The 19811-nt window shown below is 34.9% G+C and overlaps 1 protein-coding gene across 2 annotated transcripts; it reads right to left on the bottom strand.

Moving 5' to 3' along the window:
- Positions 1-3247: 3247 nt before the first annotated feature.
- LOC135619920 (myosin-17-like) lies at positions 3248-19230 on the bottom strand. 2 transcript variants are annotated; one of them, XM_065122418.1, is made up of 39 exons: positions 18953-19230; positions 16815-16943; positions 14318-14461; positions 14074-14219; positions 13842-13998; positions 13664-13722; positions 13187-13346; positions 12955-13104; positions 12737-12873; positions 12512-12658; positions 12323-12424; positions 12159-12216; positions 11978-12079; positions 10535-10572; positions 10250-10376; positions 9987-10157; positions 9339-9470; positions 9126-9235; positions 8947-9007; positions 8390-8567; positions 7962-8167; positions 7657-7776; positions 7473-7571; positions 7132-7353; positions 6710-6849; positions 6387-6504; positions 6244-6294; positions 6050-6130; positions 5732-5902; positions 5354-5503; positions 5036-5242; positions 4834-4974; positions 4682-4752; positions 4483-4582; positions 4361-4417; positions 4195-4251; positions 4019-4099; positions 3868-3950; positions 3248-3735 (listed from the first exon to the last, which is right to left on the bottom strand). In XM_065122418.1, the coding sequence occupies exons 1-39, from the start codon at positions 18953-18955 to the stop codon at positions 3612-3614; spliced, it is 4590 nt and encodes a 1529-aa protein (XP_064978490.1). In that variant the 5' UTR covers positions 18956-19230; the 3' UTR covers positions 3248-3611. The 2 variants fall into 2 exon arrangements, with proteins under 2 accessions (XP_064978490.1, XP_064978489.1); XM_065122417.1 differs by lacking the exon at positions 18953-19230 and having other exon boundaries at positions 16815-16949.
- Positions 19231-19811: the final 581 nt, after the last annotated feature.

The raw sequence follows: 19811 nt of genomic DNA, 5'->3' as shown, positions 1-19811 counted from the left end.
TGTTAATATTGATTTGTTTAAGTACAAAGTTGTTTGAGATAACATTGATAGAAGATCATGATGAACACAAACATGGAATGACATGTTGCATTCCTTACATCCTCAATGACATGAGGATCAAATTTAAGTAATTGATTTGATTAGGTAATTTAAGTAAATGATCGAGAGAAATCTATTCCTCAAAACTTATATAAATATATATTATCTCGATGAATGAAATCAATACCTTTCATAATGAATGAAATCTATTCTACAATTGCGTTCATTCTAGTATCCTCTTCTAATTTTTCCACTATTAATAGACTTGTTTTTCTCATGTCTTTTGCGTATGGAGTTATTGAGACATCATCACAATAGGTTGGTATATTTATTAACAACGGATACCGATTACATTTATATCCATACTTTTTTTTTCTTTTTCCTTGAGAAAAAAGAAAAACACTCCCCTAACAATATTGTTTTTCAAGTCTTTTATGTAGCCCTTTTTTGTTAGTATTGATTTGTTCCATATGCTTTCTAAGTACAGAGTTGTTGAGATATCATCACATTCTATAGGCATATCTTTTGGATGACGAATATCGATTACATTCATTCGGGTGTCCTCTTCTAAATTTTTCACTCTTACTATCAACTTATATTTCTCATATCTTTTGCGTACATAATTATTAAGATATTATCACAATATGTAGGTATATCTGTTGACGATGGATACGATTAAATTCATACCCACACTTTTTTTTCCTACAAAAAAAAAAAACTACCCTAACAATAGTGTTTTCCACATCGTTCACATAGCTTATTTTGTTAGTGTTGATTTGTTCAACATGTCTATTAAGCACAGAGTTATTGATATACCATCATATTCAATAGGTATATATCATAATTGATACTGATTACATTCATATTCTCATCTTTTTTTTTTCTCTTTTGCCTAGGGAAAAAAAAACACATCCCCTAACAATAGTGTTTTCCACGTCTTTCACGTAGCTTCTCTTGTCAATGTTGATTTGTTCCACATGCCGCCTTTGAAGTACAAAGTTGTCGAGACATCATTACATCTATTCTAGTGTTCTCTTCTAATTTTTCCACTATTATTGTTGACTTGTACTCCTCATGCCTTTTGCGTCCAGAGCTATTTGAGACATTATCATAAGAGGTAGGTATATCTATTGACAATGGATACCGATTACATTCATATTCACAAATTTGTTTGTTTCCTTAAGAAAAAAACACCCCCCTAATAATTGTGTTTTTTACGTCTTTCACATAGCTTCTTTTGGAAGTATTGATTCGTTGAACATATCTTTTAAGTATAGAATTATTAGAAAGATATTATATTATATATACATATCTATCGGATGATAGATATCAATTACAATCATTATGAGTTCCTCTTCTATTTTTTCCAATATTACTGCCAACTTGTTTTCCTCATGTTTTTTGCGTGCATAGTTGTTAAGACATCATCACAATAGGTAGGTTGACAATAGATACCAATTACATTCATATCCAAATATTTTTTTTTTCCTAAAAAAGATCCCCCTAACAAAAGTGTTTTCCACATCTTTCACATAGCTTCCTTTATTAGCGTTGATTTGTTGAACACATCTTTAAAGTACAGAGTTGTTGAAACATCATCACTTTCTATATGTTTCACTATTCTTATCTACTTCTTTTCCTCGTATCTTTTGCATACAGAGTTATTGAGACATCATCACAATAGGTAGGTATATCTTGTTGATGACAGATATTGATTACATTCATATCCACACGGTTTTTTTTGTTTTCCTTGGAAAAAAATAAAAACCCCTAACAATAGTGTTTTTCATGTCTTTCAAGTGGCTTTTTTTTTTTGTTAGTGTTGATTGTTGAACATATCATTTAAGTACAGAGTTGTTGAAACATTATCATATTCTATAGGCATATTCATTGGTTCATTCTAGTAGCCTCTTCTAATTTTTTCATTATTACTATCGTCTTGTTTTCCATATATCTATTGCATACAGAGTTGTTAGAGATATCATCACAATAGTCAGATATATTTGTTAACGACGGATATCTATTACATTCATATCGATAACCTTCTTCCTCATGTTTTTTTTTAATACAAAGTTGTTGAGACATCATATACATTATGGTTGCATAACACATTTGAAATTTGTGTTTAAAACCTAATAATTTTTTTTCAAATCTCATGTTACATTTAAAATGCTCAAATGATATCTCATAGTAATATTAGCACTTCAACATTTACGAGATGCTAATATAATTTTTAAATTTCATAAGTACCTATGACTTTGAGTAAAATTACAAGATTGCCATGATGATTTAGTGAAAAATCAACCTGACTTATATTTTCTATAAGATTATATTTTAATTATTTATTTTAAAATATTATTGTATATTTATTTACATGATTTTATTTTTATTTATTATATATTCGGGCCATACAATTTTTTTTATAAATTTTATTTATTTAAACAAAAATATATTTATTTCAAAATAAATATTTAAAAATTAGAAGGATAAATTTATCACAAAATATTCAATGGACTTTTTGACCTACAATTTTGCCAATGTGTATTTAAAATATAATTTTAAATACAATAGGTTCTAAATCGTCTCATAATAATACATTTACTCACCTTTTTTTTATTCGACTACAGGCTATAAGGATATCCGGATAGAGAATACAAATTATATTTTCTTTTCAATTTGTCAGTATATTTTCGAATGGGCCAGCAATTACTCCTCCTTCGTTGAAGGGACATTAACCATATGCGGCTGTTCACTGAAACGAATTATGTATTGAAAGCTTTTGTTTACCACGTAAGAGCAATTTATATATATATTTTTAAAAAAATCCTACTAATTGACTTGGCATCCACATTGAAAACTTATCCATGATACTTTTTTAATAAAAAAAATTCAGTTTCATCCCCCTATTCAAATCTTATATATATATATATATATATATATATATATATATATATATATATATATATATATATATATATATATATATATATATATATATATATATATATATTTATATATATATATATATTCTGAACCGGTTCAGTGCGTCGCCCCTCCACCAGCTCTTCTTCTCTCCTCCCTTCCCTTCCTCTCCTCTCAACTTCTTCCTCCACCTCCTCCCTTTAGTCACAATTGAGTATATACCACAGTTAAGAAATTGCTAGTGTTGTAAAGACTAGACATAATTGCATCTACAAGACCTTCAACATACAACAAAAGATTAACCTTTTGAATGTTTCTATTGTTGCTTCAATTGCCAACTACATTACCAACAGAGCATAGACGAATGCAACTTCTAAATGTTTGTTGATGCAGCACCCTCGTACTACCTAATAATAGACACTGAGCATTCCCAATAGCAGCCCAGAGCTATTCACCAATAAATACAACTGGAAAAAATAAATTCACAAAAACAAATCAACAAATCAAACACAAATACTAAAATGATAATCTATCATCTACCCTTGGTTCACCAGCCAATTTGGCACGAGTAGAATAACATCATATTTACGAGATGAGTATGCACATCTTGCTGAATGGTTGAGAACTGGAACACTTGGCGATGAGAATTACTATTCCTTTCTCTGTAGCAAAAAAGCAAAGCCTGAATTCTGACGAATCAGAGGTGGCGGATCAACATCTGCTATCTCTATCTCGGTCATTGACTTGGAAATATCATCCACAGAGAAAGGTATGCTGCATCGACAAATTGATGAAGAATAAATCCAGCTTAGATTTTCCTATTCCTGAACCACCGTCACCCACTCGCGCCCCCAAAATATAAAAAAAAAAACACAAAGAACTTAAACATGTTTATTAAAAAATGACCTGGAATCATCATCCAACAAGAACGAACTGCCAACTGCACTATTTGAATCCTCTGTCATCATAACTCTCATACTTGAAATGACCTAAAAAGTAGGATATAAATGTTTAGATGATAGTCTGACCACATCAATAAACTGAATTCAAAACTTACCTCCGACGATACACTGTGTGTTCCATATTTGTCATCCCAGTACATCGTACTGATTCTGTATAACTGTTGTATGCTAAGCACCTGAAAACAGAATCAGATAACAGTTCAAAATGGGTATGATAACTAAATGACTCCATGTTTTTAACATAATAACAGGTCAAAGTAGTGGCCCAAACTGGACATAAATCATTGGTTATCTCCTTCAAGGTCTTCTTCGGCTTCTGATGTATAACCTGGATCAATGAATATATTGTGTGATGTTTCTCAAAAATTAAAAATTAAAAATATTGAACCTTCTTCAATAGCTGTCAACAGCTGTGTTCTTCATAAAAGACAACATACCAAGAAACCAACAGCCTGCCTAATATGCTTCAACTCATCCCAGGCAGAACCTGCATACTGTGTGCAAATGATATTTTAGTTCAATGCCTTGATAAAAGTTGACTGAGATCAAAGGATTCCACCTCTTCGGTTGCATCATAGCACCAGTGTTCTAACTCGGTCAATCCTGCTTTGAGATATTCCCCATTGCTAAATGAACAGCACTCGCGCCTCAACAGAAGGCTATATAAAGAGCACAAAAAGGAAATTATTCTTTTCAATAAGAAAGTTCACATGACTACAAAAATAGTGGCATGGAATTCACATTTAAACTTTACGTACCTGTTAAACAGTTGAACATTTATAAACGAAAAGATTTGGGTGAACACCTTGCGGACTAAAAATGGAGGGACCTGAGTGGTGAAAAAAGGGTAAGGACCATAAGTTTTGCCAAACATGTATGAAATTAAAGAGACTGCCACTACAAAACTTACATAATTGGCTTTCAGTATTTTCAAGTAGTTGGTTAAGCTTTTCACAATACACTGCCAATGCGCGATTCGTGCCTGCTGGGCCATAGCATTTGCTTGAGATCGCGACCCTTTCAATAAGCTTGCACGAGATGTTCTTGGTGCCTGCATGGTTAGCAATATTAACAAAATTTCAAGCACAACTATTTGAAAAGTTTCTTCATACCTGGATACACAAGGCAAGCAGTGAAGATATTTCTTTTTTTAGATTGTCTCTGATCATTCCATAAATTTTCTCGAGAAAAGCAGTAAGCTGCTGCTTGAAAAGCAGAGCAGGATATTTTGCTTCAACTTGACGCAAATCGCTCAATCCACCCATCATGCGGCCATTAAAAGAAAAGAGCCCAGCACTTTGAGGAGAAGATCGAATCCCCTTAAAATGCAGGGAAATTAATAAAAACACATTAAACAACGAAAAACTAGAAGGAAACCATAGTGAAAACACTCATCATCTTCTTCTGGGAAAAAGGTTCTGCTGCCTTACTTGAGACATCCTCCCAAACAAAGCTGATGCTCGGCGCCTCTGTGAAGTCAAACTTGCAGTTCCACTTGCTTTTAGTGTCCGTTGGAGAAGCAACAATAAAGTAGATGAATTGGACAACCAGTAGGATAAGACATCAGTGTTATCCTGGGCCTTTCAGATATGCAAGTTGAAAATTTAGTTAAATAAAAAACTGGCACGGAACTATGAATAAGATCATGTAGCAGTTTCACTAATATGGGTTAGGTAAACATGAAAGATTGTTGAGGTTGCATAGAGTGGTCACAAATCTAACACAAAATTGTAAATGCATTAAATTCCTTATTCACATACGACGAAACACAATAAAGTCTCAGCATCAATTAAAAAGGTTTTTCATACCTCAATAGCTGAGCCTATTGCTTGGATTATACGGTCAAAAATACTAGTTCTTTCAACTTCGAAGGATCTCCAGTGAAGAAGGCATCTGTAGATGAGACAAGCAGCAATAGGCCTACCCTGAGAGAATCCTAGGTCCTTAGAGATGCATTCAATAAGCAAGTCCTGGTTCTCCTGGAAAACAACATTGTGAAAAAACAGATGGATGTAATCAGCATGATCGAACAAGAAGTTGTGACAAAATTCAATATCAACAAGATGCACAAATATTAAAGCATCTTTACTGAATGGCTTCTATTTAAAAATTAAATAAAATTATACCTGCTGCTTTTCATTGAGTGACTTCTGTGGTTTATCATCATTTTGGAGCTCCTTGGAACTAGGTATACCAGGACTAAGATCCTACAGTTTTCATGTAAGGAGAATCATCCAGGTTAATTTACCTATCTTTTTCGGGAATGACATTCGATATCACAGAAACTGGATGCTCATTAGAATTCAATTATTATGCTTACCAAAGCAAGTTTTGATTCACCATTCAGAATATTCCCATTTTCTGTGCTTCTCTGTAACAAAGGCACAATAATATGATAGCATAAGCAAGATATCCATATACACTAAACAAAACAACAGTATAAGCATTAAGGATGAAAGGCACCTGGATGATAGTTGTTTTTGGGCGTGCAGTTAATGCTCTGGTGGTTGGTGAAATGGCAACTGCCTGTTGACGTAGTACTTGATTTTCTGACTCCAAGTTTGATACTTTCTCTTCAAGCCTGTGCTCGGAAAGAAGATACAACTATTACCTCATGTTATTGAAGCAAAACTTCAGGACATATGACTGATAACTGGTTTTAGCTTCTTATAGTATTTATAACATAAAAATTTTAAAATTCTCATGCATTCCATCTACATTTATCCAAAATGATACCTAAACTGGAGATAAACCCCCCCAAAAAAAAAGATCACTAAATCAGAAACCTTTGAACAGTGTCTTGAAGTTGCTCAGCTCTTGCCTCAGAATCTTCAACTTTCTTGAGTAGTTCATTATTTCTTTCCTGAGCTTCAGCTAATGATTTATTGGCTGCATCAGTTGCCTGCTTTTCTGTTTGCATTAAAGCCTGCCACGATAATAAGAGAATAAAAACAAAATTACTACATAATTCAGAGTGAACAACAAAGTAATTCATTTAACAGGCATCTAATTTAAACACAGGTAATTTGTAGAACATAACGTACTATAACGGTAAATACAATAGAGGTTCTCATTAATCAGCATACAATGTCTACAATTCCTGGTTTTCCTGTCTTTTCTCACTCCTAATGCACATGGTCCTGACTCAGAACCCAGGACACCATATATAGAGAGAGATCTAAGGTCTGTATGAGTTTGTTGGTCCTACCTTCAGGTTTTCAATTTCAGCAGTTAATGCATTGATCTTTTCTGTATCTTGAACCAAAACAGGGGTTTCCTTTATGACAGGAGGTGCTTCCTCGATAGCCTTGCGTGCAGCCTCACGTTCCTTAATAACCATGGACTTTGATTCTTCTACCTGCAGTTGCGTCTCATGCAACATTTCTTGTAGTTTAGCAATTTCTTGTGCCTTTGTCTCCTCCAGATCAGTCTGCATATTGGAGTCAAGCAGGTTATCTCGCAACTCATCAACAAGCACAGAATACTAAACAGAAGAATAGATAAAGTGCCAACGTATCACATGGAGAATTATTTAGAAAGGATTATTACTCTTAGTCGTTTCTCAAGCTGCAAACGCCATGTCAAGTCCTCCACACGCTTTTCAAGCTTGTCTTTCGCTTCTTTTAGGGCTCCTGTTTCCCTAGCAGCCTGCAGAAATTTGAGTTAACAACTAGGTTATGTATAAGCTTCATTTTATTTGGAGAAATTCAGAAATCCAGAGTTAAGAAGAGACCATTCTTAGCTTTCTAAGCTCTTTTCTTGCAAGCCTTTGTCTCCAAGCACACTGATAAGTAAGTGTTGCCTTCTGCAATCTCTTGTAGTAAGAATAATCTCGGTGACAATGCCACCGAGCCTGAAGCAAAGGACAAAATATGTTTAAATCATAGTCCAAATGAACAATTGTTAGATTAAGAAATTAAAAAACATACATGCCAGCTCATTTATGAAGTGATGTATTATAGATTCTCTTTCAGAACAACATAAAACCATGTAGCTAATGTTTTAGAAGCTGTTTCCAGCAAAGAGAGAATAAGACACCTGAATACAAATTGAAGCTTTAGTTTGCCTTTTAAATCTAAAGTCATCGCGTGCAGTCATTGCCCTTAAGCCTGTTTGCAAAATAATTGCTGATGATCGAAGTGTTGTATACAATTTCCTTGCAAAATATTGACGCAGATTCTTCTGAATTTTGACTGCTGCTGCTTCACGTCTCATATACTCATAAAGCTTACAGGCCAATCTCCCTGAATTTAACCAAATTGAGAACACAAATGAAGACTTTTTCCACTGATGCACAAGAAAAAAATCAAAATCCAAACGATTCAGACTTAATAATTAGATCACAGGACTTCCAAATGAATGATAGCACATCCAATTGAAAGAAAGAACAAGCACAACTTAGTCTTAGGGTAACCTTTCTGATGATAAGGAAAAGATGTACCAATCTTATAATATCTCAACCATACCTCTCCATAAAGACTGCAGATGAATAGCTGCTTTCCGTAGTTTAAGGAAATCTTTACGAGCAATATATGTACGGATTTGCCTCTGAATTGTTCTAGCTGCTCTTCCAAGTACCTCTGCTCTTCTAGCATCCAGTTCAGCCATCTGGCCAGCTCTCAGAAACACTTTGCTCTTGCCTAGCTGCCCATGACGGTGTTACACAATGTGAGAAAAGACATGCTCAAATAAAAATTCTCAATGAATTTGGGTAGAACAAATTAAAAGATGTAGGTTGATAAGAAAAAGCATTTTCAATGGAGAAAATTTGTTATTCTCTATATTTTTAAGGAGAAAGGGACCCAAAACATCAGTAGCCTTTAGTGTATAACTAAGAGAAGATGTAATGCAGTTCTTTTTCCTCATAGATTCTGCCCATTCTTATAAATGTCTAAAGAGAATTTTCTATGTTACATTCTTTGACATACTCAGCTTACTAAGTTAATCCAAAAGCTGTCCCAGTAGAGTAGTAATTGAACATCATAAAAAAGAAAACAAAAAAATCTGGTAACAATGGTCTTACCTGGTAACCTTTCAATCCGATTTTGTCCAGAATCTTTTGGCAAGCAATCTTGTCATCAGAGCTATCCAGATTTACAAAGATCAAAAGCAGGTGCGTTAAAATATTAAGCTCATATACATACAACACCACGTAATTTAGAGATAATTCAAAATTCATTTTACAGATTTACAGAGGCTTACTTTCCTTCCAAAACATCTGGGGCAAGAAGACCAAATCGAAGGAGAAATTCATAAAATGTTCTTCGAGTCGGATATCCAGCACAGCTGATCCGGATTGCTTCAAGAACACCCTAGATGTGTGAAGAAGCCAAAGCAAAATGGTAAAAGATTATGTGATGATTGAAAATAATATCAAAAAGAATTACAAGTCAATTGTAGTAAGATGGGACTTACTCCACATCGCAACTGTTGGATAACATTGAAGTTCTCAAAAATAGCAGGTTTGAGGACATTATTTGGCTTCACACATCTGATGTAATGAGGTTGAGTTGAGTTCAAGGTTTCCATCAGCGATTGAAGTTGTAGCTGAGATTTTGTAAGATCACAAGTCAAAAAGAGAAGTGTATTTGTAACTAATTAACTAAGCAAATCAACTTAAAAGTCATTGTACACATCTTTCTTGTAGACACTGAAGCACAAAATTTTAAAAAAATTGCAAGTTTATGTATGTCTACACTTCATAGATGCCCTCCCATGGATAAAAGCACAAGGTTGATGATCCTATTAGAAAGTCTCACCTATTACTCAATCAGTATAAAAAATTTCCACCTATAAATGCAAAAAAAAAATTCAATGGACACCAGAAATATTAAGTTAACCCATGTGTAGTTATGTGCCATGCAGTTTCTACTTGATGACAGTTGTGCAAATCATGGAATCACAGGGTGACATTCACTCGTAAATATTACCTCTGCACAAGGATTCACTACTAAAGAAGAGTAAGCAGGTCATTTCACACATGAGTTTAAGAAAACAATTACTAGAAAAATAATATTATTTGTAACTTACAGAAAATAATATACGAACAGAAAAAAATATTACTTTAAAACGGGCTCCGATGGAAGAGAATTTGGAAGATTTTGATGTCTCTTCAGGAAGTGGTGGAAATAAACCCGAAACAAATGGGCACTTGGAAGCATTCAATAATTCCTGATGTTCTGCCACAACATAATCCTTGTTTTTGTCCAAGAAGTAGTCAGCTTGATATGTTACCTAAGTGGATAGTATAGATAATAGATATATTAATCCAATCAAAGGAAGTTTCAATAAAAGTACTTCAGCATATTCAAAAAATGAATACTTACCTCTCCAGCATAATGGCCAATTGTAAAGTTTGTGCGAGAAAGTTTTGGTTTTATAAACCTCTTGTTGTTTTTGAATGTCTGATACAATTTTTGAGCAAATGTCTCATGTGTTGACTTGGGAAACATGCTGAATCAAGCAAGAAATGTAGGATAAATCAAAAGTTACTTTAGAATATATGCATATCAGCATATGGACATATAAGAATCCTAATGTTACTTGATAGAATTTCCTTCCAAGTAGAAAAATGGTTTTGTACCAAAACAAGGGAAGAAATCAACACATACCAGGCTTCATCAAGAAGCGCAATTATTCCTCCAGGTTTCTGAAATAAAATATTTGTCGTCATAATGGCAAATAAGTTGGTAGCCAAAAGCAAATTTGTTTTAAAAAATTGAAAGCAAACTCAGGGTCATATATATTGTGCCTTCCAGCTTTACATACAGCTAATTCTACAATTCCACATATAAGAAAAGACTTATGACAAATAACATCAAGTAGTTGAGTTCAATATGCATCTGAACTGACATGCTAAAGTCTGGGCATTAAATGTTGCAAATGCACTCAGGGCCTTGTGTTACTACCTTATTACTTCATTCACATTAAACTGTACTGCACAGAAACAACATATCCACATTCGTTAAAAGATATTTGGTATAGATTGTCAATTAGTTGAGTTTGATAGGCATTCAAATTGATGTACAAAAATCAGTAGTACCACAGTTGTCAAGTAATAGAATTGGCAGATTGCACTTGCAGACTTGTATCATCCACCAACAACAGTTTTGTTGAAGCTAAAGACAAATATTGCAGGAAAGTTGGAGGATTATCCATATGGTTATACCAGATAGTACAAGTTTTGTGTTCAACAAAATGGGTGCACCAATAGTTATTGTAGAACAGAGACAGAACACGATAAAGTAAGGCTAATGCTCTGTCATTGGACATAGTGCACCAATATGTTAGGGCTAGCACTGTCATTTGACTAAAGAGCAGCATGATCATACTGGTATAGAAATTGAGATTTTTTATACCAGAACTGCACTGGGTTGATAAAGTGGATAATTAGTAGCTATAGTATAGAAAGAGATCTGGTAATGTTAACATCCAATCACTTCTATATGATCAAAAGAATGCCACACATTCACATTGGCATTATATCGAATGGCATATTGTTGAAAGTACATTAAGACTCTCGGATTGACTGTCATCAAAAGAGCTCAGTGGCAGGGAAAAATATCCAATAGAGCTGAAATCAAATAGTGTTGGATCAACCTCCTACTCCTCAATGGAATAAACCAGTACATGAGCAGTTAAAAGAACATTTATCTTTTCTATGCTTTCTTGAGCAAATTATACCACCACAAAAAGGATTCACAGCTGAAAGGATGTTTTCATCCATCCATGAAATTTATGTGTATCCTACTGTTCCCCACCAAACACTATTATGATATTAACAATCTTATACAGTTTCATGGTTAACAAAGATGAAACGCTTGGGCTTAAAAACTAAATTGATTTTCTAATACAGATATGTTCTTCGAGGTTACCAAACTCATTCTTGACCCATATGTTCTCTGGACATTGTCCTATCAAATTTACCCATTAAAAAAAGTATAGTTGTTGTAAATGCATAAATAATGAATCTGATCAAAATGCTACCAAACAAAATCACCAATTTCTGCAAAAAATCACAAATCAAAAGAAAATTATGACAAAAAATGATAAACCTTCTCAATTAAATCCAGAACATCTTGGTTATCAACAAATTCTATGTAGCTCCAGTTAATCTCCTCTTTGGTATACTCCTCTTGCTCCATCTTGAAGACATGCTGGACATGGCATCATGTGTTAAAATTGAACCTATAATTAATTCAATCTACAAATTTATGTAAAAAGCTTTAGGAAAACCTGATTGAAATGTTGCTGCAGCTTTTCATTTGTATAATTGATACAGAGCTGTTCAAAACTGTTTTGAGCACAAGACAAAAGATAAGAATCACCAATTATCATGTTCAACCATCCGTAATCCCTGAAAGCAAAACTGTGATTGCATTTTCCTATTGATGGATTACCTGTTACATTTGAAACTTTCAAAACCATATATATCAAGAACTCCAATCAGTGACTTTGAATTTGGATCCTGCCCAATTGATACATTTATTTTGTCTACAAGCCTGTATAGAGTGTGACCAATCAAATGATTAATTGCACTATCATAAAGGATCAGTGCCAGGATTTTCACAACAAGACACAGCTCCTACCAATCAAATAGTCGGGAATAGACGGTTTTTGCTAAACCATCCCTGCTGACAATTGCGGAAGCAGGATCAAGAGTTCTTGTAATAACTTCTTCAGGGGTCACCATGACACGTTTTATCAATGCATTCTCTAAACCCTTGACATCACACCTGACATAAACATTATTTCATGCCATGTTGGTAAAAGAATAATTTTTCACAGAACAGAAACAGATAACTTGGGCATACATCAGAAGTTCGGCTGCCATGTTAAGATGAAATCTTGACTTCTCGTCTTTGATAACAGATGAATCTATTTCTGGCCCTTTAGCAAAATCAATATTTCCAATATGAAGTATGGCAGCTACAACCCTGAATATTGCCTCCTGAATATAAACAATACAATCGAATAACAATGTTAAGAATTAAAGAACCAACTTACTTTAGAATAAACTAAAGAAGCATACCTGTTCTTGCTCACTGATCCCAACTATATCCATGGCCCTTCTGGTAGATAGATATTCTTGAGCTTCATCAACCCCATCTAATTTGAAGCATTTGGATTGGTTAAGATAATGAAATGATTGCGGACTCCCCAACTTATACTTCTCGATCTCCTGCCACATAGGTAAACATTTTATAATGTCCATTCCAATATTTAACATAACCCATTTAAAAACAATGGCAGGGCATACATACCACATGAGGTGCAGCACAGAGAAGGTAAAAACAATGATAGTTTCTCTCAGGATCATTAATTTGGCAGACACGAGATCTTTCAAGTAAGTATGTTCTAATAGCAGCACCTGATATCCTTCCGTTATTGTCAAATTGGATCTCAACAAATTTACCAAACCGACTAAATCGATATTGGATGAACAAAAACAAGAAAGACAAATTAGATATTTGAACATAGCAAATATGGTACCAAAATGATGTGAAACATATTATTCACAGCTGATCAAGCATATGTCTCAATTTTCGACAGATGCACCAAAGTTACTGTTAATATGGTACCAAAATAATGTGAAACATATTATTCACAGCTGATTAAACATTTGTCTCAATTTTCAACAGATGCATCAAAGTGACTGTTGATCGAACGCCACATTACTAATGCTTGACATGAAAAGAAAATACTTGTCCAAAAAGGAAAGAATACTAAAATAGTGTTACCTTGAGTTATTGTTTCGAACAGTTTTGGCATTGCCAAAAGCTTCAAGAACTGGATTGGACTGAGAGAATGATGATAGATATCAGTCCAAACTACACCTATCTATGTAGTTTGCTATGAGTAAAATAAGAAGTAAATGTTAATAATCAAACACTGAAAAACAAGTTTATCATATCTTACTTCCAAAACTTGTTGTTCGACGGTCCTTCCTTCTATTCCAGATCGTCCACCTAAGTATGCCAGATATCGCATAAGCATCTTAGTTGTTTCAGTCTTACCAGCACCACTTTCTCCACTAACCAAGATGGAGTTTCTTTTCCCTTCATTAATCATAGCCCTGTTTCCATATAGAAATAAACCCATGTAAAAGAAGATACTCTCTTTATTATGTTGTGAATACAATTAATATCACCTGTAAGCAACATCTGCAACTGCAAAAACATGAGGACTTAGCTCCCCAAAAGCTGCCCCTTGATATTGCTCCATCATGTGGGTATCGTAGAGATGAGGTAATCTTTGAAATGGGTTCACGGCGATCAGGATATTTCCAGTGTATGTCTGACAAAGCCAAAGAATTACGGAGTTAGAGAGTATAGACAACTTTTATTAGTCAATAGCATTCAACATAAAAACAGTGAATATTATGAGCAGCTCACGTATATTTCATTAAGTTCATAACGTGTCGCAAGATTCTGCAATACTCCAGGTTCATGCAAGTATGATAATTTTGTCATATCATCCACTCCAGCAGGTGGAGCTTCTGTATCCTTGGGAAACACTTTAGATATGTTTGCCACAACCTGCATGTGAAGAAAGATAATCACAATTCAGTGAATATTTAAGTGCCAATAGTAAAAGAACAACTAACTGAAGAACTACTTAGATTAGTAACACTGCCAAAACAACCAAAAGTAGAAGTTTGAAATCAAGGAACTAATAAGATGTGTAGGTTTGGACCCACATAAATATTATTTCCAACTTTGATAGCATGCATTGAGCTCATCTTACCATCTAAAATTATAAATCTCTAATCATACCAGTAATGTCATACCATGCTGGCATGATACTGACCTGGAGCCTCTTATCGTGCTGACACTTACTTTTTTCATTGTGCACATAGGCATATACCACACGTGTTGGCATGTAACTTAGCAGCATGCCAATACAAGGAAGCTCTTGTAGAAGGGAAATCACCTCATTACTTCTGATTCTTTAAAAAATACAATGACAATGAGGCCAAAAGTATGTTAATCACCTCATTACTTCCTCTGGCTTTACAGTGTCCAAGAAACAAACCCTAAATCAGATGACTAATTTCTAGAAACCATGGGAGTCACAGTATACTGCTTGTTGATATCAGAAAAGAGTAAAATAAATTTTAATGGCATGCAAAGGAGTGTTATTATTTTGTGGAAGTAGTTTATGTCTAAGTAGAGAACTCTGTCCAGGTAGAGAACTACAGATGGTTCAATATATTGGCATTCGAGTATAATTATTTTCTGGAAATATATATGTCCAAGTACAGAATTAGAGATGGTTCTTGAGCTTATTAGACTGTCTGCAAGCAAAAAGATAGAGCAGCAATGGGCAATGGGCAATGAGAATTCATTTTTAGTACTGTGGTATAGAACGCACAGAAGCCATGGAAAAATCAAGTTCATGATTACAGCAGCACTATGTTATTTGATGAGAAGGCAATATAAAAACTCTTATCAAGGTACAAAAGTTATTGTTTTAGTAAGTAGAAATGTGTTATCTAAGAAGCACTACTAATAGGAGCTTCTTAAAAAAAATATAAGTCCACAAATCTTTCCTAGTTGACCATTATCTGCACTATATAAAAGTCGGACCATTTTATTTTTATGGTCGTGATTTAGCTTAAACAACAAAATACAATTAGGTAATCAGCCACAAATCAGTTAAAATCAACCAAAAACTGAATGTGGATGATGAAGAGGAGATACTAGATAGGCCAATGTATGTAAAATCCATTACCATCTTCATGTGGAGCTGGATATGTTTACATTATTGCAAGATCCTGGACTCGAAAATTTTACCTCTATTAACTAAAGAAAATTTGTTATCTGATTTCTATTTCCTACGTAGTAATTTTTTTCTCATTTCTCATTTTCATTTTTGCATTTGCTTTAAAGTTGTTAATTAAATAAACATGATTGATAGATTTGAATTGATTTCTTTTTTGTTTATCTTCATGTTTTCTTCGATTTATATAGTTTCACATCTATATCGACCTAAAACCCAATTCAAACACATCCATTATATATATCCAATACATATCTTTATGAATCTAAATTTATATGGTTACTAAAAGATTTTTGTGAGGTATTTGCATCTGTTGGTTAAAAATAGATAAGGATGTGGTTGTTCCAACATCAAATCCATTTTCACACCTTCCAATTCGTCTCCACTCTTCTCAACTGCCACCAGCTGACAAAACTAGCTTCAGTGCATACCTACCGATCTAGGCCCATCCTGGCAAATCCAATTGATTGATCTGATTTAGTTGACTAAACAGAGTTGACATGACTATAACTCTAAATTCTACTGTTGCAACTAAATTCCTCAAACCTTGATTCAAGTTGATTACGATTCTCCCACTTTTCTATTAAACTGAAATTACTTCCTCATATGCAAGACAGGTTATCACTACCATCTTCTTTATTCTCTCCAGTTTCCCTAGAGGTTGTTGTCCATCCAACCCCTTCCTTGTTACCCACGCAAACCAAATAACTATAACACCAATTACTAATTCACCTAGGCCAACACACACACACACACACACACATGTAAACACAACAAAAAGGAAAATAATCTAATAAATAATATAACCCAGAAATGTTATAAAAAAGGATAGTTATTTACAAAGTAACAATGTGATAGAAGACATGTTTAAGTCTTGCAGCAGGACAAATTACTAGAATGTATTACTTAGGTTATAAAAATGAATAGATGGGCTAATATCATATTCTTCATTAAAAATTAAGAAATTTGAAAAGAACTGACACAAGTTAGATAGGCACTCCATAGGTGTCAAAGGCTAGTCAAAGTTTACATTGACACAAACAATGACAATATTGATGACAAGGATGTTCATGAGAATAAAATGAACCGAAAAATACTTTGCACACATACCGTTTTCCCATTAGTTGTGTGCACATGAACCTCATTACCATTAATCTTAAAAACCTCTCCATCAATCCAAGCCAGAACCGGATCTTCAACCCAGACATGAGATCCCACAATGATGTTATCTAGACTTGCCTGCATATGCATTATCGGTCAGACATCTAAGTCAAAGGCATGTACAGATTCAGCATCATGTGGCATGAAAACATGAAATTCAGTAACCAGAGAACATATATCTTTTCTAATTAATCATATTGCATGATACCATATTTCTTCCAATTCTGAATAATAAATATGTAAATTATATATCAAACAAAAGAATCTGAGGTCATTAATTCTTAAAAATCTTAAGTATTTACATCTGAAATTTATAGAAAAAATGCTAGAAGTTAGTAAAGATCTTATAAAATATTTGCTTCCTTTGACTGTACTGAAAAGGTGGTCCAGGCAACCACATATAGAGCCAATGGTACTTAGCCAATAAGTGGATGACTGTGGATGCAGCTTAACCCATTATTAGTTTACAACCTATTAAAGACTACTAGAATGCACCACCTTAGCTAGAGGCAACATGGGCAGGTCCCCGTGGTCAGGCAGAACTATTGAGTTAGTGTAGCAGAAGTTGGAAAAACAATCATCTAAAATTAGGCATGTTGGTGGGAGATTAGGTCACATAACCACACATCAATTAGAGCATCTTGGGAGAAAAATGACAGAAAAAGACTGTTGAGAATGTCAGCAGCTAGTAGATGACAATTCCTGCGGGCAGAAAGGCCAGTGGTGGAAATCTAGAGGCAGAAGACAGCAACTCAACTAAGTTATTCTTCTCTTGTGCAGAATAGACCAACTAACTGCATATCTATCTGAATAGCTCGCAAGAAAAGAAAGCAAAGGCAAAACCTGCACAGAATATCTGCAGCTAGTGCGTGATGAATGCTATGAACAGAAAGGGCAATCATGGAGATCAAGAAGCAGAAGGCAGCAACTCAACCATTTTTTATTTTCAGTTATCTTAACTTATTACTTCCTTAACCCACCTCTTGATTTCAATCGTACTGCAAATCTTAGGATCATTCTGAATAAAATATCGTAAAAGTTCTTCACCATTCTCTTGCATTTTATACAATCTATTAAAATAACAACATGCTCCCATGTAATTTATATGCTGAAAATTTTCAAGAAGTGTCTTTTGCTTTAGAATTCATTTGTTCATTCGAGTATTTCTAGGCCCACTGTACAAATCTTTTTTTATCATCAAGTACAGAAATCAAATCACTTTAATCCCTATCCTGTTGACATCTTGAGGTAAAAATATATACAGTTAATCCTTGAATTTATCTCCTTGAATTCTGATATCCTTGAATCTATCTCCCTTTTGCGAGAGAAATTAAAAGAGAGACAGGCCAATATCACTATGGCATGTTTCATAATGCACCAGTTAAGCCCATAATTTAGTGGCAAAATGGATCAAATGCCAGTATAAGCAAACTCGCTCTCTCTTCATTTGTCACGAACCCTTAAACTTTTTGTCAGGGCATATTGAATCTGATAAAAAGTTGCAATTGATGAACGTACTTCAACACGATCCAACATACCTACCTCATATCTGAGTCTCTAAGCTGGTAAAAAAGACCTGGTGAACCTAATGACGAGGAACATTACTCTTCCCTTTATAAGCAATTCAGCAGCAATTTGTCCCAACAATCTCGATTTCCAAACCAACCTCCTCCATGCATTTCTTTAGTGGTTACCGATTGCCGCAATAGTTGTATCCTTAGCTTCGTCAGTTTTAGGCGTTATTATCATTGTATCGTGATCGATATTTTCCTAACTTAAGACCAATTCATTCGACGGGTATAACCAGCGAATTCCACACGGAGACACGTTATCTAATATGCTTATATCATCTAAGACTACAGGTGGACCAAATCATCCTCTGATGAGCCGTTACACTGCAAGCATAAGCCCTAGAATCACGGAGGCCCGTTATTCCTGGGAGGAGTACACAAGAAACTGAACCCGAGAGAAGGTATCCTCGGTCCTAAATAAATTTGACTTATCCAGAAGAAGGAAACAAAGACATGGAAGATCAGAAAAGAAATTAGACTTCGAGAAAACATAAAGAGTGGACGGCGACTCCGTACCATGGATCATCGGCGCGGGATCGAGCGATTCAGATCGGAATCTCCTCCTCCTCGAGAGACGACCGATGAGATCGGAGGCGATGGAGGACGGGGAAGGAGGAAACCCCGATAGCACTCGGAGGCGATCGCTTTCCCTCTTGCCCCCTCACCTCTTCTTCTTCTTCTTCTTCTTCTTTATCTCGCTCGCTATGTTCGTCCGGGAGAAGCAGAGGCGTCGTGGTGTGCACACCAACAAAAACAGGTAGAGCCTACAACAAAAACTCGAGCGATGCGACCATTGCTTCCCTTGTAACAGCGAAAAGAAATAAAATAAAAGACCGCCACGGTAATTAAATTCGCTTACTCGTTTGTTGTTTTTTCTTCTTTTCCTTTTTGTTGTTGCCGTTCGTTTCCATTTCCTAAAAAACAGAAGCAAATGTCGGAAACGCGCTCGGATCAGTCGGCGCCCGGACATGCACATTACCTCGAATGACTGTTTTGCCCTTCCATGACCCACCCCTTCCTTTGCTGCCGTCTGCCGTCGTGTCTCCCGTTTCATCCCATTCAGTTGTTCTCGAGTAAATGGAAGCCATTGGCGTCGCTTTTCCTACCCCTTCACTACTTAGCCACGAACGCATGTGGGCCCGTAGCTGCCTTCGTTGACAGAGCGGGTAGATTCAGGAGTGTTTATATAGTTACCGGACGAATACATAACTGAAGTTGTTCTTTAGGGTCACGAGCACCCACCGAGTGTTCCGCTGGCTTTGCTCCACCCACCCATGCAGGTAGAATCTTTAGCCTGTGATTTTAAAAAAGAAAAAGACATCTATATTTTGAGTATTTTTCAAAATTACATTTTTATTTTTTTCCCCAAATAATA

The sequence above is a fragment of the Musa acuminata genome, chromosome BXJ2-8, assembly GCF_036884655.1.
Source record: "Musa acuminata AAA Group cultivar baxijiao chromosome BXJ2-8, Cavendish_Baxijiao_AAA, whole genome shotgun sequence".
NCBI classification, from domain to species: Eukaryota; Viridiplantae; Streptophyta; class Magnoliopsida; order Zingiberales; family Musaceae; genus Musa; species Musa acuminata.
Note: the sequence above shows the minus strand (reverse complement) of the source record. Positions and strands in the feature narration are given on the sequence as shown.

Bases quoted from the DNA above. Each gene is read 5' to 3' on its own strand.
- LOC135619920 (XM_065122417.1), bottom strand. From the start codon at position 16,949: ATGCAGGCAAGTCTAGATAACATCATTGTGGGATCTCATGTCTGGGTT. The intron at 12,874-12,954 runs GTATGCTTCTTT...GTTTATATTCAG, and splicing joins GGATCAGTGAGCAAGAACAG to GAGGCAATATTCAGGGTTGT. The intron at 4,252-4,360 runs GTATGTTGTCTT...TCATTGATCCAG, and splicing joins GGCAGGCTGTTGGTTTCTTG to GTTATACATCAGAAGCCGAA.